This window comes from Eleutherodactylus coqui, chromosome 4 (assembly GCF_035609145.1).
Source record: "Eleutherodactylus coqui strain aEleCoq1 chromosome 4, aEleCoq1.hap1, whole genome shotgun sequence".
In the NCBI taxonomy this organism is placed as follows: domain Eukaryota; kingdom Metazoa; phylum Chordata; class Amphibia; order Anura; family Eleutherodactylidae; genus Eleutherodactylus; species Eleutherodactylus coqui.
This window is the reverse complement of record NC_089840.1, coordinates 203,790,823-203,814,816: the sequence shown is the minus strand read 5'-3', so window position 1 is coordinate 203,814,816 and position 23,994 is coordinate 203,790,823. Positions and strand designations below refer to the sequence as shown.

At 45.1% G+C, this 23,994-nt stretch overlaps 2 protein-coding genes across 5 annotated transcripts in view; one reads left to right on the top strand and one right to left on the bottom strand.

Annotated features, from left to right (window-relative positions):
- Positions 1 to 8,121: 8,121 nt before the first annotated feature.
- ANAPC16 (anaphase promoting complex subunit 16) lies at positions 8,122 to 14,834 on the bottom strand. 3 transcript variants are annotated; one of them, XM_066600569.1, is made up of 4 exons: positions 14,745 to 14,834; positions 12,612 to 12,765; positions 9,717 to 9,791; positions 8,122 to 8,619 (listed from the first exon to the last, which is right to left on the bottom strand). In XM_066600569.1, exons 2-4 carry the CDS (start codon positions 12,751 to 12,753, stop codon positions 8,483 to 8,485), a joined length of 354 nt encoding a protein of 117 aa, XP_066456666.1. In that variant the 5' UTR covers positions 12,754 to 12,765; positions 14,745 to 14,834; the 3' UTR covers positions 8,122 to 8,482. The 3 variants fall into 3 exon arrangements, with proteins under 3 accessions (XP_066456666.1, XP_066456668.1, XP_066456667.1); XM_066600571.1 differs by having other exon boundaries at positions 8,122 to 8,604; XM_066600570.1 differs by lacking the exon at positions 14,745 to 14,834 and adding an exon at positions 14,129 to 14,326.
- Positions 14,835 to 15,057: 223 nt separating this feature from the next.
- ASCC1 (activating signal cointegrator 1 complex subunit 1) overlaps positions 15,058 to 23,994 on the top strand; it is a 296,768-nt gene continuing 287,831 nt past the window's right edge. The window contains exons 1-3 of one of the 2 annotated variants that reach the window (XM_066600567.1): positions 15,058 to 15,079; positions 22,667 to 22,789; positions 22,882 to 22,981. In XM_066600567.1, the coding sequence (XP_066456664.1) occupies positions 22,678 to 22,789; positions 22,882 to 22,981 (212 nt within the window). In that variant the 5' untranslated portion in view covers positions 15,058 to 15,079; positions 22,667 to 22,677. Of the gene's footprint in view, positions 15,080 to 20,768; positions 20,788 to 22,664; positions 22,790 to 22,881; positions 22,982 to 23,994 lie in introns of those variants that run through there. The other variant, XM_066600568.1, reaches the window with a different exon arrangement.

Below are 23,994 nucleotides of genomic sequence, written 5' to 3'. Positions count from 1 at the left end.
TTCCTGACATGGATCTAAATGGAAGCCTGAGGAAGATGTCCGTGCGGGAAAACTGCAGAAAATGGAGCATGCTGCGTTTTTTCATGTGCTTACAATCCGCGCATCGGGAAAAAATGACATCCGCAGTTATTTAAATAGTCTATGGGCATATTGGACTGCGAATCATCTGCGCAGGGGAACCACGAGGATTCCGCAATTCAATTATGCCCGTGGACGTGAGGCCTAAGGCCTCATGTCCACGGGCAAAAGAAGAATTAAAATCCACAGCGGATTTTAACTCTTCTCCTGCACGCGGATCCGCACCCCATAGGGATGCATTGACCACCCGCGGGTAGATAAATACCTGCGGATGGTCAATAAAAGTAAATTTTAAAAAAATGGAGCATGTAAAAAAACGCGAAATGTTCCATTTTCGTTCGTGCTTCTATTGAAGCCTATGGAAGCCATCCGGATCCGCGGGAGACCTAAAATAAGAATTAACTTACCCGCAGCGGGCCAGGCACATCTTCTCTTCCTCATGGCTGGATCTTCTTGCTTTCGCTCGGCGGATGTACCCGGCGCATGCGCACGGCACACCGCCGACGTGCCGCCGGCGTGCCGAGTACATCCGCTGGCCGAAGAAAGAAGATCCAGCCATGAGGAAGAGAAGACGTGCCTGGCCCGCTGCGGGTAAGTTAATTCTTATTTTAAGCTCTCATGTCCATGGGGCAGGAGGGACCCGCTACGGATTTTCCATGGAGAATCCGTAGCGGGCCTTTAATTTCCCCGTGGACATGAGGCCTAAGGGTCTCGTTTGTGCAAGTTAAAAGATGTTAAATCCACAATGGATGGAAGCTGTGAAATTCATGTTGAATTTTTCCGACGTGGATGTCACAGTGTAGAAGCCCGTGTAAGCGAGGCCTGATAGCCTAATTTGCACAGGATAGAAGCTGTGAGACCATTTTTCCGACCCAGAACTCACAGTCCATTAGCGAGTGTGAACAAGGCCTAATGGCCTTGTTTGCACATGATGGAATCTATGAAGTCAACGTTGCGTTTTCCCTACGTTGATCTCACCGTCCATAAGCCCTTGTGAACGAGGCCAAAGGCCCTTGTTTGAGTAGGATGGAACCTGTTAGCTCAGGTTGCATTTTTCTAATGTGGGTCTCACAGTCTAGAAGCCATTGTGAACAAAGCTAAGGGTCTTTGCGGCGCAAGATGGAAGATGTTAGACCAACAATGGCTTTTTCCAACATGGATCTCACAGTTCATAAGCCTGTTGGCCTTGTTTGCGCAAGATGGAAGCTATTAAATCCATGATGGTTTTTTCCCTTGTGGAACTTGCAGTCCATAGTCCTTGTGAACAAGGCCTACGAGCATTGTTCGCATGGGATGGAAACTGTCATACCCACGTTGGATTTTTCCAACATGAATTTCATAGTCTATAGGCCTGTGCAAACTAGGACTGATACCTCATTCACGTAGGATGGTGCTGTCAGGTTGGATTTTCCCAATATGGGTCTCACAATGCACAAGCCCGTATGAACAAGACCTCAGAGTGTCGTTTGCGCAAAAAGGAAGCTGTGAGACCCCTGTTGGATTTTTCCTACACGTACGTATTTTTCCATACTAATTTTTGTGTATCTAAACATGGTACGTTTTTAACCCCTTAAGGACTGCCGCTTTATTTTATTTTTCGCGTTTTTCTTTCCTCTTATCTATCTATGTAGCTGTCTTGAGGGTTTGTTTTTTGCGGGGCAAATTATATTTTTCAGTGGTGCTATTTAACCCCTTAAGGATGAAGCCCCTTTTTTCCCCCCATTTTTGCTTTACCTCCCCGCTTTAAAAAAAAAAAAATCATAATTCTTTTATTTATCCATCAACGTAGCTGTCTGAGGGCTTGCTTTTTGCAGGCTGAGTTGTATCTTGAATGTGCTGCATTATTTTTTATGCGAATATTATATTAATGAATATACGCAAATGTGAATGGATCAATGGAAATCAATGTACTTTCATTGACTCCGTTCACCATGTATTTAGTACGTGTACATCAAGCGCGTGATATGCTATTAAATTACACTCGTGTGAGCCTGCCCTAAACTGTAAAACTTGACATAATGAGATTAATATTGAATTACTTTTAAAGCTCATGGTTTAATAGTTTTACCTGCAGCATTGATGCTCCTACGAGCGAGTAGCTCTGTAATATGGCGCTGTTTTTCATCTGCTTGATTCATATGGACTCTGTCAGAAAAATCTCTACAAACTTTTGTAGGAAGTCATTGGTGTATGGAGGTGCAGTCTTGGCCCCCAGACATCTGTGGATACTGCATTACAGCCACTTGTCGGTTGTGGCAGCCAAGTCCTATGGTAATGTGGATGACCCCCTTGAATTGATCTAAACTAGTAGAAAGGACAGGATATTGCTTGCTACGGGTTACAGAACTCCGTGCCCATTTTTCATTGGCCATTTTGAAAATTAAAGAAGCAATGTGAGAAGTTACTACAGGCGCCCATCGTTTGCCCGACAGCTCATCCTGTCCAAAAGGACCATTAGCCGCTTGGTAACGAGGACTGACACAATGACCTTCTACAATCTCTAAATATCAACAGCATCCATTCTCTTCTCTGGTCCAGAGCTGGTAAGATAGACCTCTGTGTAAACCTGAAGACAAACTCCCCCCACCCCCTACACTTTTTCAATAGTCATTTGAAGTATTTTAAGTTATTCAAACTTATGAGCCATAACAATAAAACCGCCTGGGAAACTGTGTAAGTCCCTCTCATGCTCTGACCTGCTGAGACATATACAGTATTCCAAAAACACCCTTGGAGGTGCCCTGTGGTATTTGCCACCAAGACGCTCACTGTATATTTCTAAAAGTGTATTTCTATGAAAGCCTGCAGTGCCCTCTAGTGGTAAACAAGCTAATTACTTCCTATATTGCCGATTCTCCTGCCTGACTGCTTCAGAGTTCCCCACAGTAGATAGACATGCTTTCCATATAGGCATTTGCTTTTTATTACTTTTATCTTAAAAATGCAAATGCCATCTGTGATTTAAGAAGGCAGTACTGGACTGCTTTTTGGGCATGGTGCTAGGTTGCAAAGAACCAAACACATAACAGCTTTTTACGTCTCCTGCCTTCTTGAATGTCCATACTGAATATGCCTGCGATCACAGGCAACAAGGATTAGCATGTTGGATTTTAAGATGCCCAATATTGCTATTAGGACCTCAGTACCAGAAGGGATTGATGATTTACAAAGTACCTCAGCCTCCTTCATTTTAGGAAATAGCAGGAACCCAAAATCCAACTTTTGTGCATTGCGACGCACGTGAATATGAACTCCATTCTTTTGAATTAAGTCATGCACAAAAGCGATTTATTTCTCTCAAAATATTTTTCAGACTCCAAGACGCACCTGCCTATGTCATGCCTTTTATACTATCAGGCAGTCCTCTACTCTGTGGCGGGGTAGGATAATGGAGGGTAAGGGTATATTGATACGGCGGAAATTTGGAGACTGATGTGACACAACATTCATGTCCTGTTAATTTTAATAAGAATCTGCAGCATAGTCCATACGATGCAGATTTGAAGTCTGCGTACAGAAACAAGTGATGTATCACTTCTTGACATGGATTCTGTGCAAAAACCGTGTTGGACAGTCTGCAGGCGGACCCGCACATTGAAAAGGGCTAAATCTGCGTACGAATAGCCGCAGCAGAAATCCGCTGTTCTGTTGCAGATTTCTGCAACAGTTTTTGTGGCGAAACCTGTAAGGAAAAATCCGTTGTGGATTCCACCTGTGTGAACAAACTCGAAAAATGAAGAAAATTATTATGTTACTGTGTGTCTGATTCTTGCTAAATTATAACCAAAGCTGAGCGGTATACGCAATAGCATGTACTCTATAATGGACCTCTCTTCCCTGGTTTAGCTATGGAGGTCCCTTCTGTGCACCAATGTGTATCAGCTGGTAGCATGAGGGGCAAATCCTGCCAATGGGTGGTATATTAGAACCACTCCTCTGATATTTCTTTCTATGTAATCCTCATATGCACACCATGTAATAAAATTAAGAAGTCCTATGGCCATCAGCAAGTAACGCCGGAGGCAGGACTGTGAAATCTGGAAGCCCCGAGTCACAGACTGGCACATGGTCGGTGGATATGGATTCATTCATTCTATTTCAGGGACTGAGGCAGCTGAGCAGTTCGGCGTATCAACGACTGAGCAGCCCTATTTAGGACCCGCTCTGCTCATCCCACATGGGGAGGGGGCTAGAAAAGGTGCCCTAAACTTAGTCTGCCTCTCTCTTCCCTGACTGGACTACCGCATCCGGAGGGCTCACCACCTTGTGCTCAAAAAAGAAAAGTGAACTTCAAAATATGGAACATTCGGACACTATTGGGCAATGTAGACACTGAACGCCCTGAGTGCAGAACAGCAAGGGAGCTGAGGCACTATAACATCAATATAGCAGCGCTTCAAGAGACCCGGAGATGGATAGCTGAAGGAAGAAAAAGGAGGCTACACCTTCTTCTGGAAGGGCCTGCCTGAACAAGAATGAAGAATACACGAACACCTGCTCACAGGGGGAGGTGGACATTGTCTCTTATGGAGCAGCACACACTGATGACATCACACGTACCTGCTTGCTAACCTAAAACTTTATGCAAACCATCCCCACATAGAGACGGAGTACCTGATCAGGAACTGCAGCCTGCCAACACTTTAAGAGCAAAGCACAGCCTGGTGCCCGATGTTATACAGCACTAAAGATGCCATATAAAAGCTGATCTCACAGATGTCCTGCTGGAGCTGAAGTCACCTTTTCTGGAGTGTCATTTGGTGCGCAGGTCTAACCATGCTGACAACGCAGTGCGCTACATGAATTTATTGTTCTATTACTACCAGAACAAGGGAAGTCCCATCAAAGCTGCCAGGGTGATGGCCAAACTAGCGGACTACAAGAGCACCGACATGCCTCTGAAAGGAAGGATTAGATACTTATCTAGAGCTATCTTGTGTGCCAGAACCACCAATGGCCATTATGGACGTGCTGAAGATTCAGAACTCATACATGAGCTGGAAGACTTAATGGATGTCGCTAAAGTTCAGCTTGAAATCCAGTAAGTGCTACTCAGGAAATACTCCCATCATCCTCCAGCATAGACTGCTGCGGCGCAGCTTGATTCACAGCTAATGGACCTTACAGCTCTGTATGAGAAATTAGCAGACCCATTCCAGCTTTCAGAGTGCAAGCTTGCAATCCTTAGATGTGCTTGTTTTTCTAATGCCGTCTTGGTGCAGCAGATATGGAAGGAAATCATACAAACCGCGTTGAAGGACAGCATAGAGATGGATGCTGCCGACAGGATGCAACTGCTAAATCTGAAGTTGGTCTCACTGGGCAAGATCTATGCCAGCACTCCCATGTACCTTCCTCTTCATTTTTTGGCTCAGTACCTGGAACAACAAGTCTGCTCCTTGGATTGGCCGGAGGACTTTGTGTACAAGACAATGTTGGAGATGAATGTTCCAGTTACCACTTTATTTACACTATATGATCATCTGTTCAGAATTAGGAATCCCTTCTGGACGGAGGTGAAGAAGCCTCTCCATCTGCTGGAATGTATTCATGGACTGCTCTCCGGATATGTAAATGACCTTAATACCGCCCCATAGTGGGCCCAGTAGCAATAATGGCTCCCAGTGGCCCCATTAGCAATACTGACCCCCACAGTATACCTAGTAGCAATAGTATCACCTACAGTGGCCTCAGTAGTAATGGTGACCCCAACAGAAGCCTCCATAGTAATAGTGACCCACACAGTAGCCTCAGCAGTAATAGTGCCCCTCACATTGGTCTCAGTAGCAAAAGTGATCCCCACAGTTGTCACAGTAGTAATAGCGACCCCCACAGTAGCCTCAGTAGCAATAGTGACACCCACAGTGGCCCCAGTAGTTATAGTGAGCCACATAGTGGCCTCAAAAGCAAGTGACTCCCACAATAGACCCCAATAGTAATAGTGCCTCCCACAGTAGACCCCACCCCAGCAGCAAGTGACCCCCACAGTAGACCTATGTCTAATAGCATCCACCACAGTGGCCTCAGCAGCAATAGTGACCCCCCCCACTCTGGCACCAGTAGGAATAGTACCTCCCACAGTAGCCTCAGTAGTAATAGTGACCCCCTATATCGGCCCGAGTAGAAATAGTGTCCCCTATATCGACCCCAGTAGTAAAAGTGACCCACACATTAGTCTCAGTAGTAATAGTGACACCCCACTATATTGGCTCCAGTAGTAATCGTGTCTCATATATCGACCCCAGTAGTAATAGTGACCCCCACTGTGGCCTCATAGTATTAGTGACCCCTCTATCAGCCCCAGTAGTATTAGTGTTTCTGATATTGACCCCAATAGTAATTGTGTCCCCTATAACAGCCCCAGTAGTAATAGTGTCCCTAATAATGACCCCAATAGTAATAGTGTCCTCACAGTAGCCCCAGTAATAACCCTCAGTAGCAATATTAACCCCACAGTAGCCCCAGTAGTAATATTAACCCTTTCAATAGCCCCAGTAATAATAGTAAGCCCATGAGCAGCCACAATATTACCCCCCCATTACCCCGAGTAATAATAGCCCCCTCAGCAGCCCCAGTAATAATATTAACCCTTGCAATAGCCGCAGTAATATTAACTCCCTCAGTAATAATATTATTTCCCAATGTAGCCCCAGTATTAATAGTTCCCCCCCCAACCCATATACTTACCTGCTCCTTACAGTCAGCACTGCTCTTCCTCTGCTTGGCGCTAATCCCAGGTGCACACTGAGAGCATTGTGTGCCCGGAACGTTTCCTCCCTTGTCCTCTCTTGCGAAATGAAGGCGGAGAGGAGACAGGCGAGGAGGATCCCGGCTGCACACTGACGTCAGCGTATGTGCTGGGATCAGCGCCACTGCGCGATTACCAGCGGGGAGTTGCGGCACCCCAGCCAGTAATCACTATCTTGGTAAGCTGCCGATGGCTGTGTGTGCCAGCATGGAGGGCTCTGTGTTCCATAGGTTCGTCACCACTGACCTAGAAGGTGTGTGTGAAGACCTATAAGACCATCGATACTCCTCTGGGAAATATGCAAATAGGGAGCATGAAACAATACCTTTGCAGCACCACCTATTGGAAGACAAAATTCATTCAAGTCATTGTTATAAAGACTTACATAAAAAGTCAAACACTGCTTGCAGGAATGCTGCCTTCCAATAGGTGGCGCTGCAGGGGTAATGTTCCATGTTCCTTATTTACATATTTCCTAGAGTAGCACTGATGGTCTTATAAGTCTCCTCATTCACCTTCTAGGTTCTATCCTTAAGGAGAAACGATACCCTTCCTGAAGGTACCTTCCCACTTGCAATCAGGATATCGCTGCGTTTTTTGTTTTTTTTTAACACAAATGTCAATAGGACTTTGTAATGTTAAAAACGCATCACACCAAAAAAATTTGTGCTTTGCGATTTTTGTGCGACGCCTTAACATTAGAAAGTCCCATTAACATTCGCGTTAATAAAAAGCAGCAATATGGCGATCCCAAGTGTGAAGTACCTACCAAATGCGGTGCGAGGAAGGACAACTGGTGACAGGGTCATGGGCACCATAGGCTCATGTATGCATGTTGAGAGAGAATTTAGTTAAATGTAAGTGAGTAAATTAAAGAAGTATAGTGATCATCGCACTGCAAGAGATCATTAGATACCTCTACACTAGAGATGAGCGTGTATACTCGCTAAGGCACATTACTCGAGCGAGTAGTGCCTTAGCTGAGTATCTCCCCACTCATCTCTAAAGATTCTGGCGGGGGAGAGCGAGGAGAAACGGAGGGGAGATCTCTCTCTCCCTCTCTCCCCCCTGCTCCCCGCCACAACTCATCTGTCACCCGCGCCGGCAGCCGAATCTTTAGAGACGAGTGGGGAGATACTCGGCTAAGGCACTACTCGCTCGAGTAATGTGCCTTAGCAAGTATACTTGCTCATCTCTACTCTACACCCTGGACAGTGGATTTCTAAATTACACTTTAGTTTTTTCTTGCTGGCACAACATTACATCTTTCCTCACAATTAAAACTCTAATAAAAATGTAACTACAATACTCATCTTTATTTTAGAAAACAAAAACATTTAGCAAAAATGTAACATTATACACAAGTTTTCACTGTATACAAATCTGTAAACAATCGTCCCTGTTCCCAGCGAAGGTACAATGGTAAACGGCTTTATGGGTCGGGATAGTCACAAATGGTAGAAGACTTCAACGTGTAGCGATTTGTAGACTCATTCTATGGAGCGGCAACGACTGCAGTATAAGACGTTGGCTTTGGAAGAACAACCGAAGACATGGTAGAGGATGTTGAGCCCTATTAGTACCTTCTCAGGCTTGCACACAACAGTTTATTCCTTTAGCATGGTCCAGGGCTCAGGGGTGGAAGTGGGCCAGGGGTCACTTTCCACCTGAAGTAGGTGTGAAGCCCAGGAGCTGCTCAATCGGTGTGTATCGCCACTCATCTGCTTCCAACTCTTCCACTAATCCGGCCAACTTCTCCATCCGGGATACTTGTTGATCTGAAAAGATTAGACCTAAACAAATGTTACTGCAATTAGAACAGGATTCTCCCCAGTCTCTCCAGGTTGCTCCATGACGTCAGGTCATCACTGAGGAGGATCATAAGGAATCGCTGCTTTTGACAGGAACATAGTCTTATCAGTGTACATTGACACTAACAAGGTGCTCTCAAGCTGGTGACAGACTGTCTGAGCAGTTAGAAGACTTAGAAGGTTCTTTAGGGATCCTTCCTTATCCAATTAGTGTAGGCACAGGTTAGACTGTTCACATCTGCGCAAGCGTCTTCAGCACACAGCTGGCACAGATTCCCAAGCAGCCTGACGGAAGCCCGGAGGACACCATGCTAGTCAACTGGGTCCTATGGACATCATTCATGTCATTTAAAAGCATGGGGTCCATCACTTCCAATGTTTAGCTCCTATGACTGAGCCAAACAATGGAAATAATAGTGCAAGTGTGAATCCAGCCTAGTTTCTGGCTGTGGATGGAGGGTTTATCATACTATCAGGATCAAATATGGCTGGATATTCAGAGGAAGTGAATAGTTTGATGAAGAGAGGTCCATCCAACTGTAAAATACCACATTTTTAATTTTGCATAAAATGCCGTTATCAAAAATACAAAAAGTGGGTGCATACAAGACTAAGACAGTTAAAATTAATGTCCACCACGAGGGATCCCAGCTGATCAGCCGTTTCTAGGCTGGTGCACTGAGCTGATTTCTGCAGGAAGCAGACAGCTCTGTAATCACTGCAGTGGCCAGGCCTGATATTGCAGCAAAGTTCCCATTTATTTCAACACCTGCAATACCAGGGTTGGCCAACGCAGTAAGAACAGAGCTGTCTGCTTCCTACAGATATCAACTTAGTGCAATGGCCCTGCAAACAGCTGATCAGTGCGGTTCCTGGTAAGGGACTTCCACCAAACTACTATTGATGTGCTATCCTCAGGATAGGTCATCAATAGTTTACAACCTCATTAATTCACTTCCCTCAGCCATAAAACAGGCATGCATTACTTAATACAGTTTGATAGAATAGAAATCTGTAGGATGAGTTTCTGTTTGCTGGTGTAGACTGGATTATGGTCATGATTTGCACTCGTTACTTACCATGTTTCACCTGCTTCAGCGTTGATGCGACTTGATAACTGAACACGGATTCACAAAGGAATCTCTCAGAGCCATCTGCAAACAGAAGGATAGAAAAACGCATAAGCAACGTTTTTGACCAGACTGCACTATTGTATGTCCTGCCTACAAGTTGTAGAACATCTACTGACACTGGCCAGGATTCCAATCATTTCCACCTACTTTTTCTGACATGTGCATGTTATGGCCCCCCGTGCACGCTTATGGACTACTAGCGCCAAGCACATGTCTAGGTTAAATGGCCATTGATGAAACTGTCCCGTGTCTGCAGGCGCGTGTAGTGTGTGTATGCGATAGAAACATTACATTGTGAGCGTTACCGGCGACCATGACAGATATTAGGGACGACAATCTCTGTACATTGCTGCAGAATATGTTGGAGCTAAGAGGTAACAAGAAAATGAAGACCAGCACAAGTAACCATTTCTCAGCATTCACACGGGTGCTTGATTACACCGCAGCCGTCCAATGACATCACGGAGAGTAAAGGCACCCTTAAAGAGAGTAAAGGCACCCTTCTCACCAGTGTAAAGGCACCCTTAAAGAGTACAAGCAGCTGGCAGAGTACAAGCAGCTGGCAATCTCCGACTGTCTCCTTGAAATGAATGCAACGATAGAGTGCAAGTGTGACCGCCACTTCATTTATTTGGGGACTCGAGCCCCCATTTTCATGATCAGTGGGGTTTCAAGTGGGTGGAGCCCTAGCAGATAGTACTTATCTCTTATTCCGTGGCTCGTGGATACGTTCTTTTCATCAAACAACCTCTAATAAAGCTAAAATAAATTTATATCCGTATTCATATTTGCCTAAAAGAAAGTTTTCAGCAGAGCAGAATGACTGCAGACCGTCAGCCAATGAAAGCAGAGTCCTTCACTAACAGAGGATGCATCCATCCGCAAAACTACCGCAATTTACGGCATATCTTCCCTGTTGAGCTTAGGCTATTCCTATGAAAGCCTGCAGTGCCCTCTAGTGGTAAACAAGCCAATTACAATCTATATTACTTCCTATATTGTCCGACCCATACTGAAGATAAAAGCCATGAAAAGTAAGAGCAGTGTGCTTTAAAAAGCCGGCGCCGGGCTTCCTTCCTGGCAAGGTGCTGGGTTGAAATCTGAAGAAAAGAATTGAGATGCTGTGAATTTAAAATCCAAAGCAATAATCAATTCCGCACGCGTTTCATGCACCTTGTGGACAGGATTTGTTACATCTCACCCAAATGCTTTGTACTCTATATACTGTGGGTTTTCCGTGCAGAGAGGCATTTACACCCCGTGTGAACGTACTATAAGGGAATGATGGGATCCGCGATTCCTGGGAATCAGATGCCCCTGCCTATGTCATGCCTTTTATACCAGGAGGCAGCCCTCTACCCTATGGCGGAGTAGGATAACGGAGAGGAATGGTATATTGATACGGTGGAAATTGTGACATAAAATTCAAGTCCTATTAATTTTAATAGAATTCTGTGCTGCAGCAAATATGGATCAGATTTGAAATCCGCGTGCAGAAAAAAATTGACATACCATTTCTTGGGGGCTTATTCACATAGTCTTGCGTAAGTATTGTGTGATGCAGGCAACACTCGCACAAGTATGAGATCTAATCTTTTGAATGTATTCATTCACACAAGCAATTTTCGCTCGCAGCATTGCTGCCTGGGAAAAAAAAAATGAATGTTTAAATTGCAGCAACTTCCATCTTTGAGCGTTCCCTCGGAACGACTCGCCCATTATTTTTAAAGGGATATCGCATGGCACTCGCATGCTGTGCGATATAATTCTTCCCACTGAAGTAACGCATGTAAGGATCGCAATTTCACAGGAGTGATGCGATTTTTAATGGAAATGAATTTGCATTGATGTGAAAAATCACATGCTGGTAAGCGCGATATTGGGCCGAGTTTCTCTGGCCGATATCGCGCTTGCTTGTGTGAATGTAGCCGACACGGATTCCGTGCAGAAACCATGTTGGACAATCTGCAGGCGCACTCGCACTCGCACTCATATAAATGCATAGCCGCTGCAGGAATTCGCTGTTCTCCTGCAGATCTCCGTGCAGTTTGTTATGCAAATGAATGCTGGTACAATGCCTCTCCAGCGCCACCTATTAGAAGGCAGCTTTACTACAAGTCAATGTCTGACCTTGCCCTCCTGATGGATCAAAGTATCGGTTCTCTTCAACTATGTGGATGGCATCATAATCACCTATATTGACTCATCAAGAACTGATGAAACATTCAATGAATTTCACAGCTTTTTATATATGGAAATGAATTTTATGGACACCACCCTAAATGTTCAAAAGAACCTAATACAGACATACTGCAAACCTTTACTGGCCCTTGGAGCTTACAGCAGTGTCTCCTCCCAGATGGAGATGTTCTTTTATTTCTGGGTACTGAAGAAGAGCTCCATGAAGTGCAGCAGCAGGGGTTTGTCAATGCAAGAAGGAGGAGAACAGCAGCTTGTCCACTGTAGCTGCACTGGGCCCTCTTAGCTTCACACTATAAGATGCACAAAGGTTTTAGCAAGAGCCTTGCTTGAAAAAAGGTGCTTCTTATAGTCTAAAAGAAAGAAAACCTCTCTAGTGTCCTCCATAGAGGCTGCCCTGTAAGTCAATGCCCAATAGAGCTTTGAAACATGACTAGGGTTATCAAATTGTGGGAAAACCCCTTTAAGCACTTAAAGAAGGATCCCCTTTAACTGACTGTGACATCTAAGTCATAAATATGGGAAGGCAGCAGGACATTTACAAAGTGCACACTGGGGGTTCTCTTAGACACTTCTGGAAAATGTAAAAAAATCCCCAACAACTTCTTTCAAGGCATAAATGACTGTGCGAGCGGCATTTACCTTCCAGCATCTCACCGGCTGCTTTAGGACAAGTGAAAAGAGCTTTTCTTGGTGGAGCCAAATCTGAAACACTAAAGCCAGAGCCTGTGACGGAGCTCCCGCTCACCCCACCGGCCGAGGAGGAGGAAGACGAGGCAGCCATGGCAGCAAATGTCTAGAAGAAAGAGAAAAGGTTTATACAGATAAGGCTAGTGGTGTGTGTGTGAACACGTCACAATGGATGGCCAAAAAAGAAACATGTTTTGCTTTGTTTGGTCACCACTCACCACATGTCTAATAAAAAAAAAAAAATTGAATACATTTTCGATCAAATAGTCTTAAAATTCCCAAACACGGAACCAATGAAAACTAAAAGTCGCCCCATAAATAACAAGTCCTCACACAGCTCTATCAGCAGACAAAAAAAACTAAACTTATGGGGCCACAAGATGCTGCAGAAAGCATTTTTTTTGTAAAGGGAGGTTATTTTTAGTAGAACATAAAACTATATAAGGGCGCCTACCCACTGGCGTTGCCGATTTTCGTGCGTGAAAAACGCAGCGTTTTTGCCGCGTTTTCCGCAGCTTTTTCGCGCCTTTTCCGTTAATTTCCATTGACATTCATGGGTGCATTAAGAGAAAAATAAGGAGACATATGCAACTGACAGTTCCTATGTGAAAAATTGCAACGGACCGAAAAAAAAACGCAAATGGACAAGAACACATTCTATACTAATTGCTCTTCAGAAAAAACGCAAAGGGAAAAAAAAAAAAAAAAAAAAAAAAAATCGCCAGTGGGTGGGCGCCCTTACAGTAATAATCAGACCTACAAAACAAACATGTTCTTTTGTCCTTTTTACCGCACCATGAACACTGGTAAAAAACAACCCTCCATCAGACATGGGGAAATTGGGCTTTTTTTTCTCATTTCATCCCACGTAAAATGTTTTTGAAGTTTTGCAGAAGGTGCATTAAATGATGCCATCAAAAAATACAACTTGTCCCACAAAACACACGAGAACTCCGGTGCCTGCGCTGCTGGGAGAATAAAACTGTTAGCATTTATTTGAAAGAGGGGTGGAAAAATTAAAATGAAAAAAAACAACAAAGGGCCGTGGCAGGAAGTGGTTAAAGAATATTCCGGGTTCAGCTCACTAGTTAGTATGGGTCTACAGCAGCATTAAGGGGAACCTCTCATCACCTCTTAGATCCCTTAACTATGTTTTGGCAGACAAAAGGTGAGGTATTGGGGAGTCTGGGGCCCCAGGGACTCCGTTCCAGTGTTATGCCCCACAAAGTTGGCATACGGACACAGCCGGACTCTATGGGAAGCCACGCTCATAGAGCCGACTGGAAGAGTCACGGGGCTCACACATGGTAACTGCCTCCATGTGTCCGTCTGCATTTCTCTTTTCCTATGGGAACTGAATGACGTTGAATGGACTCCACTGATTATTAGGCCTCCTGTCCACAGGCAGGTTAGATCCCGTGGGTGGGAGCTCCGCCGCAGAATCCCACCTGCCCACGGACATTACTTACTATTCCAGATCATCTGCGTGGCTGCGCAGGTCATCCGTCTTCTCCTTCGTGGCTGTGAGAATGCCCGCCCCCGCACAGTGAAGTCTCGTGCCTTCCCGCGGGGTCTGCGGCATGCCTGCGGTGACAGTTGTGCCACGGATCAGATGGCTTCCATTGACTTCAATGGAGTCTGTCCCTGTGGGATCCACGGCAAATTAAAGAGTCCAACTCCTCCCACTATTACCGCGCCCTCATACCACAACGGCAGCGGGTTGCAGCTTTTGTCAGTCAATGATTAAAGGACAGTCACTAGGGGGTTAAAAGGGGTCACATCTGGATAACCCCTTCTACTGCCCCGTGTAGGACATGACTGGTACTGCACTGGGCACAACTATATACAGAGCACACAAGGCAGCAGGTGATGCCCATCCTCCACATCTGGGACTCCCGTATGTGGACGGCTTACATATGGTGGAGCACCTTCTGCCAGTGCGCCCCCTACCTGGCATAGACAGTGTGACTGCAGCTAGGTGGCTTTTTGTTTTCCCCGCTGTCAGCACAGGTTTACTAGGAACACAGTTACAAGCGGTGCATCATGGGATTTGTAGCCCACACGCAGTACTGCCAGCACCCTCACCTCAGCGCCGCACACAGCTTCGGCTCCAGATCTCTTGTTTTGAGAGTGTACGCGCGACACTCAATGACGTCATTACGTTTCAGCCTTCACGCCGCCATATTGGATACGGGCAAAGCATTGTCATTACTAGTTCATTTGAGTTGCGCTGCGCATCGTACAGGACGAACACTTACCGGAATGTGTTATATAATGTATATTTGAAGTCCAGCACATTCCTTTGGTCTTTGTTTGGAAATTTCTTTCCAGCAACAAACATGGCGACGCTATTTTCTTCCACAGCCGCAATCTTTTTGCTTCCGTCGCACGGAGATGACGTAGAACTACGTCATTAGCTGGTAAGCTAAATTGGCCTTTATGGTGTGTAATGGGGGAGATGTAAATTAGGATGATGGAGCCTCTTAGTTATAAGTACGAGCTGGGAATAAACTGGCAGGTGTGTCCCGCAGTGCATTCCCATGCGTCTGAGGGGCCTCTAAACCCCAAGTCTCTCTATCCACTTATGTTGTGCAGTTCAAACTGTCTATTGTTCCCTGTTATCAGCCATTTCAGGCTGTGGAGAATAGAGCTGTGGTTCTTCCATGGGCTCACTGATAGAGATGCCCTCCTGCCATGTGTTGTGTATATACAGAGCTCGCAGGGACAGGAGGGGATTGATGATGTCACCGCGCTCTATAGCAGATGAATCCTGCAGAGCTGACATTAAGGGGTTAAGCTTTGAGTGCTATTTAAGGCCCAATTCACATGGGCGTATGTGTATTTGTGTGCGCATGGGTGCTGCATTTTTGCAGAACGACTGACGCTTTTTTTCTGTGCACCTCGGGGTATTTTGCCCCCGCATGTTTATTTGCGCACGGCAAACGTATACGCACGGATTGGAAGAGCTGATTAGTTCCAGATGTGTTCTTTTTCCAGCACATCTCCTCTTTAGGGGACCTTGGGTGCGCAAATACGCAAAAAAATAGAGCGTGCTGTTTTGTTTTTGTTTTATTCTGTGCGTCTGAAATGTGCAGGAAAGATATCTGCACATGTGAACGTGCCCATCAAGATCAATGGGTTCTCTTCTCTACGTATCATGCGTGCCAATACATCCGTGTGACTCTAGCCTCAGGCCAGTCTCACACGGACGGGTCAGATTCCGCATTCGGGAGCCTATGGGAGAATCTGGCCCTGTCCTCGGCCGGCCACCCCGCGTACCTGTATTTCTCTGCATTGCGGATTGCCCGCGGGTCGGAAGGTCATTGACTTTAATGGAAACCATCAGTACAGAATCCGCCCGAAAATAGAACATGCTGTGATTTTATTTCTGCTTACGGAAATCGCAGTCGCCATCTGCTCGTGTGAGCGGACATGTGAATGTTCTATTCTTTGAATGGATGCGGAATACCGCGGATCGTCCATAAGGGTGACGATCCTAGAATCCGCAATTAAAACCCAGTTGTGTGAGAACGGTCTAAAGTAAAGAAAACTAGAAATGTGTGAGCTTGCGAGTGTTATTTGTTTCTGTGCTGAGGGAGAAGATGGCTAGAAGGTTGGAGGAGTGTTTAAACTAGGGACTGGGGGAGGGCATCCAGGGGATAGGGAGGAAGGGTACTGTTGTATCTTGTCTTCACCGGAACTATGGGTGGAGACCTGGGATTGTGGGGGTGCAGTTAAAGTCAACGTCCACATGTGCTGATTGGCTACCTGGACAGAGGGTGAAGAAAGCGCCTGACAGCCACCGGGGACGGAGACTGAGACAGCGGGGGTGGAAGGGTAAATGCGGGACGTTGGGTGAAGAAAGTAGATGACAGCCACTGCGGGACGGGGACAGAGAGACAGACATCGGGGCTGGCAAGGTAGCAGCGCGGCCGACATCAGTGGCGGCAGCACATATTACAGCTGACAGGGTGGAGGGGGGGGGCTGTCAGCACAGGAGCGCCGTGGGTTCGGCTTCACTGTGTTCCTGGTCTCAGGCACCCAGGAAAAAGCGTCAGACTGCAGCACCTGAGCGGCTTATAGTCCGGTCCTCGCCACAACAACACCTCCTATTTCCGCTGGCATGTATCCACACTGGCCTCCACTCTGTGCTCCCAACTCTGCTGTTAATCTCCTCCCTGCCAGGCTCCGCTGGATGGATGGCCGGCAACTAACAGTGGAGACGGGGGACAGCAGAGCCTAAGAACCAATCGGCAGCTAGGGGGCGTGAGAGGGGCGTTACCTCCAGCTAAGGCCAGTCCGCCCCTAGCTGCTGGTGGAGACAACAGTATCGGGAGGAAGATAGTGTAGACAGTGACCTGGGACGAAGTAGTGGGATTGGGGGTAGAGCGGTGGGAGGGGTTAGTACAGTTAGAACTGGCAGAACAGTTAGTAGGGATACACATAATATAAAAAATAACCAAAACTTTCTAAACTGTATGGCAACTAATGCTAGAAGTCTGTCCAATAAGGTTGATGAACTGGAAGTAATAATATCTGAGAAGAACTTTGACATAGTAGGAATAACTGAGACCTGGTTGGATGAAAGCTGTGACTCGGCAGTGAATTTACAGGGTTTTAGTTTGTTCACAAGGGATCGTAAAAAATGGAAAGGAGGGATTTATCTTTATTTCAAGAACAATAATAGTTGTATGAAAAAAAGTTGCTTGATAAAGGTGTTTGCAAACACCGAAGTGCGTTGCATTTACCCCCATGTTCTGTATCCTTGGTATTTTGCTATGACTAAATAAATCCTCTCATTCATCATCAAATTTTTTCTGTTTCTGGGACACATCTTTGTGTGTGTGGGGGAGATTGTTATAGCACCAAACCGCCCTCTTTCAGTAAGTGGCATTGCATATTTTCATTTTGCCTATTATTGTACTTTTCTACACCAAATCTCCAGTGTGGATTTTTGGTTTTTGCTGCCGCTCTCCCGATATCTCTAGATGCTCCATGGGGCATAGGAAGTGGTGCATTATTGGCTTGCAGGGACTACAGGTGTGACAACTGGCCTCTTCCTGGGTCTAGCTGTCCACACCAGGTGAGTCCGACCTTGGCTTTTATTACTTTTGCTTTTGATACTCCAATTAAGGCGCTGTCCTTCTCATATATCCTTCAATTACTATCTTTCTTTAAAGTCCTGTTTATAGCCCACACTATGTCAATATATATGTGAGGGAAATATGTGGAGGGAAAAACAATAGCAAAATTCTCATAGGCCACCAAATATAACAGAAACCACTGGAAGTCTATTACTGAGGCAAATAGATAAAGGTAACAACTTTCTGTCAATAACTAAAGATAATTAATTTTCCCAACTTGTACAGGAGCCGATCAGAGGGACGGCCATGGACTTAATATTAACCAACAAACCTGATAGAATCACAGGGGTGCAGGTTGATGGGCACCTGGGAAATAGTGACAATGATATAATAAATATCCACTTGTCTTTCAATAGGAAGTTTTGTCAGGGAAGATAAGGGTCACAGAACTACTACACCTCAGGAAGTCAAAGTTCAATCAACTTGGAGATGCCCTAAACCTTATTGACAGGAACAATGTCCTCAAAGATAAGTGTACAGACAATAAATAAATCGGAAATTTTTTAAACCATCTTAAATACTCACTGTGAAAGGTTCATACCTTACAGGCACAAAAGGGTTAGGAAAATGAGAAAAACAATGTGGCTCAATAAAGATGTAAGGGGGGCAATAAACAACAAAGTAAGCATTTAAACTACTAAACAAGAAGGCAGCGAAGAAGTATTATAAAGCCGTAAGGAAAAAAATGATGTAAAAAGCAAATAAAAGCAGGAAAGGTTTGAGGCAGACTCATTGTAAAAGAAAGTAAATCTCGTCCTAAACGCTACACATAATAAAAAGGATTAAAACAGAAAGTGTTGGCCCTTTAAAAAGTAATGGAGGAAGAAATGCAGAGGGTGATGAGGAGAAAGAAAATCTGTTAAATAGTTTTTTTTGCCAGTGTATTCAATCAGGAAAATGAAATGTCAGGTGAAATGCAAAGTGGTAAAGTAAACTCTCCATTAAATGTCACTAGTTTAAGTCAGAAATAAGTGCAGAGCCGTCTTAAAAAGATTAAAATAGACAATTCACTGGGTCCCGATGTCATACACCACCGGGTTCTAAGGGAATTAAGTAATGTGATAGACTTTTTCATATTTTTAAGGACTCAATAGTGGTGTGGAAAAGTGACAAATGAGGTTTAACACTGATAAGTGGAAGGTTCTGCACATGGGCAGAGGAAATACATGTCACCATTGCACACTAAATGGGAAACCAGGTGACACTGACAGGGAAAATGGATTTTTAATAACTGTAAATGTAAAGAGATCCTCCGGTTCCAGGGTAAAATTCTGTCCTGAGACCGAAATGGGGAAGGAAGTATATTACCTGCACTTCTTCCCTGCCAGCCCTCCAATCTGCCAATATGGTGTCCTCTTTTCAGTCATCCAAGATCGCTGACGCAATATTCACACTACCTAATCCCCTCAGTGCGTTAATAGTGTTCGGACTACCAATGCACTATATGTGATCATATCATAGCTTGTGAGGGTTTAAAGTCGGGCTACTAAAGTAATAAATAGAGTGGGTGGACTACAATACCCAGAAGGTGCAATAAATGAACACTAATGTGAAAGTCTGTGCAATTTCTGCAACAGAACATGCAGCGGATCTGAAAATCATCAGTAGGGCCTATCTTCAGCTGCAGATTTTTTCCGCTGTAAGTAGACTTTCAGCTCACATTCCACAGCCGAAAGTTCGCAGCTATTCCACAATTTTTGAACTCAACCCAAGTTTGTGCAATTTGGCAGTGATATTTTTTTGCAGCAGATGTATAACTAGACTGATTTTCCAGGTTAGTTTTGGAAATCAGGGCGACAAACCCTTTGAGGGCTAAGCAGGACTGAATCATGGTAGAGTTGGAAGCACAGGCGTACTGTCAAGGGTCGCAATTGCAACTGGGCCCCTGCGCTGAGTGGCCCCCTGCCATATATAGAATGCACATGGGGTGCATTACCGGCCGGTCGTTGTGGGAGGAGGGGGGCCGCAGTGTACTGAGCAGAGTTCGGTAATGACATCATCATCCTGCTCCCTACTCCCTGCCAGTAGGGAGGGCTCTGAGTGCCGCCTCTGGCACGTGTGCCATAGGCTCGCCACCACTGGTCTAGAGCTTGCACAAAGATAAATACTGCTATTAATAAACAAGTGTAAGGCTAAGCTAATGTATTAGCTGATCTCTTAGACCAAAAAACGGTGCGTACAACAACTACGCGTCTATTTCCTATCATCTAACATCTATAAAAAGAAGCAAACCTCGTAAACTAAATATGTTCCTCCTATTTATGAATGCAAGTTCGACAACACAAGACCTAAGGTCCTTACTGGGAGACTGTTAACCCTTTGCAATCCAATTTTGGATTCAGGGTTGCTAGGCGGCTTTCTCTTTCTGCCATTATACAATGGCGCCATCTGCTGGCTAGAGCCAGTACTGTGGTATGTGACATGCTGGAGAGTCCACCGACAACAGAGCAGCCAGCAATCTACAGTAAGAATACCCTGCCAGATGTCTTCCGACATCGGAGCTGTACAGCCTTCAATTAGAATGTCTTTAGACGTCAGACAGTGGATTGGAAAGGGTTAAATGATTCAACTGTCAACTGATTTGAGATTCAGGTTCTCAGCTATCAAATGATTTGGACTTTAGGTTCCCAAATGCTTTGAATTTCAGGTTCAACGCGTTTCTATGTCCGATATGAACATTTCATCAGGAACCTTATGCCAAGCAGCACCAAGATCAGTACTGCTACTAAACTGGGTGATGGGTAGCCCACTGTGATGGAAGAAAGGAAAAAGGATTCCACAGCTGACTGGTCTAACTCAGAGATATTTCTAGTTGTTCAGAAAAGAAGCTATCTCGATTATCTTTTATTCGTGGGGCTGTCCGGAGACAATTCTATCTATACTCATATAATAGTGGTTTCTGATAGAAATCACAACTGCCTGAGGAGCTTTATCAACGGCCGATCCCACTTCCCTTAACTTATTGCTCGATTCACCCATCCAAGGTAAGGAACTCCTGCCTGGAGAACCTGCGCCTAACTGGACGGTTTTTTATCACTCTTAAATATTCTGTATGTATTTTACTTTCTCTAGTAGGCACCTAGCTACCAGCTCAGATGTCAGAGATAAACATATTAAGAGAAAGTATTGGCACTGCTGCAAAACACTTGGCTCTGCTACATGCTGCCTCTGCACACACTTATAACTGCTGCAATACACTCGGCTCCGCTACACAATGCTGCACACACTTGGCGCCACTGCAACACACACAGCTCTGCTTCACTTCACTGCACACACTTGGTGCCGCTGCAACACACTCGGCTCTGCTACACACACAGCTGTGCTACATGCTGCTTCAACACACACAGCTTTGCTACACGCTGCTGCACACACTTGATGTTGCTGCAACACACTTGACTCTGCTACACGCTGCTGCAACACACTTGGCTCTGTACACGCTGCTGCAGCACCCACGGCTCTACTACTCACTGCTACACACACTCAGCTCTGCTACATGCTGCTGCAACACACTCAGCTTTGCTGCACTCTGCTGCTACACACACAGCTCTCCTACATGCTGCTGCGCAAACTCGGCTCTGCAAGATGTGATACAGGTGGCATGAAGGCTCTAGTACTTTGTTGTACTGCCTCTAGCTTGGATACAAGATGTGATATGGGCAGGCATATAGGTTCAAGTACCCTGTTGTACCGTCTCTAGCTTGGATACAAGATGTGATACAGGCAGGCATGGAGGCTCTAGTACTCTGTTGTATCACCTCTAGCTTGGATACAAGATGTGATACAATTGGGCATGGAGGCTCTTGTACCCTGTTGTACTGCCTATAGCTTACATACAATATGTAATACGAGCAGGCTTGGAGGTATACAGGTTCCGTCTGATATCCTGCAGCATATCACTCCACATTTGCTGTTACTGAGCCTCTAGATCGTCCAAACTCGTTGGCTGTTGAAGTTGCCGTTACAGATAGTCCCATATATTAACCCAACAACTGGTTAGCCGCGTGATTTTCGAGCGCTTTCTCTTCTGTTTTTTGCATTTAGCACACTTCATCAATGATCTGGTGTGCTAAAGCCACTATCGGAGGCAGGAACACTGCCTCTGAAAGTAAAATTGCGGCAAAGTGCAGCGCTTTGCCAGGGTCATGTGTGATAGTGGCCTAAGGGGCTACAAGCAAATTTTTATGTGGTTCAGGAAATAAGCGACGTTTGGAAAGCTCATGCCAAGCCGCCAGATCATTAAGATCTCTTAATACATCCCAGAATTGTATTTGCTTTTTTTTTGCTACTGCATCACACTGTTGACTCATGTTCAGTGTGTAGTCTATTAGTATCCCCAAGTCTTTTTCACATGTGCCGCTGCTTAGCCCAATTCCTCCTATTCTGTATGCGCTTTTTTCATTTTTCTTGCCCAGATGTAGGACTTTGCATTTCTCCATGTTAAATACCATTCTGTTAGTCGCCGCCCACTGTGCAAGCTTTTCTAGATTTTTTTGAATCTTATGTTTATGGACATACTGAACTAGGGAAGGCAACAAGCTGAAAATGAAAAAAAATAGTCTTCCTTAAAGTTTGGTCGTACCTTCTGTGGACCATTGTCTAAAGAGTTAATACTATCAGTTAGAGTGGAATGTAATGTCCCCTTTGTTATATTGTTTGCAGTGGATTGGACAATTTTTAGCGCAGGTTATCATTTTGTATTTCTAATATGTTGCTATTCCTAATTTTATATGAGAATACTCCTAGCTCACCTCCCTAATAGCCAGACCCATGCATGTAATCGTGGCCCCCTATCTCCATTGTACAGAGGGGAGTTGATCAGAGGAAATTATATTATATGTATTTGTATCACCTTTCCTTTTAGAGACGTTGGAGTCATGGAGGTTCTGCGTCCCAACCTAATCAACATTGGAGGTCGAATATACAGGAAAAACACAGTTCGGGAGGCAGCTCATCGGAATGAGGAAGAGGAGGATGATTTCTATAGGGGTAATGTATCATTGAATGAGTTGGTTACATACTGAGGACAGCACTAATTGTTTCCTACTTTTTGTCTAATTCTCACTTATCTTTCTCTGCAGAGCCTGTGCAATGTGCAGATGAGCCGTGCGATGACTTCATGATTGAAGAGACTGAGAAGGGCTTCCAGTCTTCCATAAATCTTCCTAGCCAACTTTTTAAGTGAGTATTTATTTCTCTTTTTAAAGCCGGCTTTACATGGGCAAATTCCAATTGCAGACTCTGTAATCAGAATGCGCAAGAAAGATCCGCGGCAGAAGCGGGCATTGAAAGGCACGTGAAATCGCTTTTTTGCTCACGCTCGCGGAAAGAAAATGCATATTCCACGAGCGGAGGAAAAATCACAGCATGCTCAATTTCGGCATGATTCTGCATGGACTGCCTCCATTAAAATCAATGGAGGCTGTCCGACCCACAGCGCATACGCAATTAACATTGCTTATTGGTCTCGGGTACCCGTGTCATCGCTACGCAACGGTGCAGGAAATACAAACATTAAAAAAACCCTGTGCCAATGACCCTGCATACCTGTGGTTTCTGTAATGCGCATGAACAACGGCGAGCTGCCGCGGTCATGCGCATTACAGAAACCACAGGTATGCAGGGTCATCGGCCAGGCTCCCAGACGGATTCTGCTGTGGGCCTCCTGCATGCGGAATTCTGCTCTTCTGCCTGAGTCCGGTCTCATAGTATTAGTAAGTCAATGGAAACATTCTGTATGTTCAGAAACAAGAACTTGTGATAATGTGGCGCTCACATTGCCGCGTGCCTCATGTTTTAGGCTCCATTCAATGACGTTGCCTTCGCAGATCTTGTGCATATAAGTTCATTAGGCATTGGCGGCGTGCGCCATGTGACGGATTCACCAACGTGTTGTGGTTTATGTTCAGAATATACTCCACACCGCAGATGTGAGCAGAGCTTATAGTGAGTCATGTACTTGAGTGACAGTAAGGCCGCCTTTACACAAACGAGTGTAAAAACGCTGCATTTTTCAACGCAGCGTTTTACAGCATTTTTGTGAGCGTTTGCTTGCGTTTTTACCGCATATTTTGTACAGTACCGATGTATTCAAAGCAGGCTGATGACATCACCTTTTCTTTCGCCTCCCGGTGGCATAGAAGGCAGCGTTAAAAACGTTGTACACAGCATTTCACAGAGTTTTTAATGCTGTT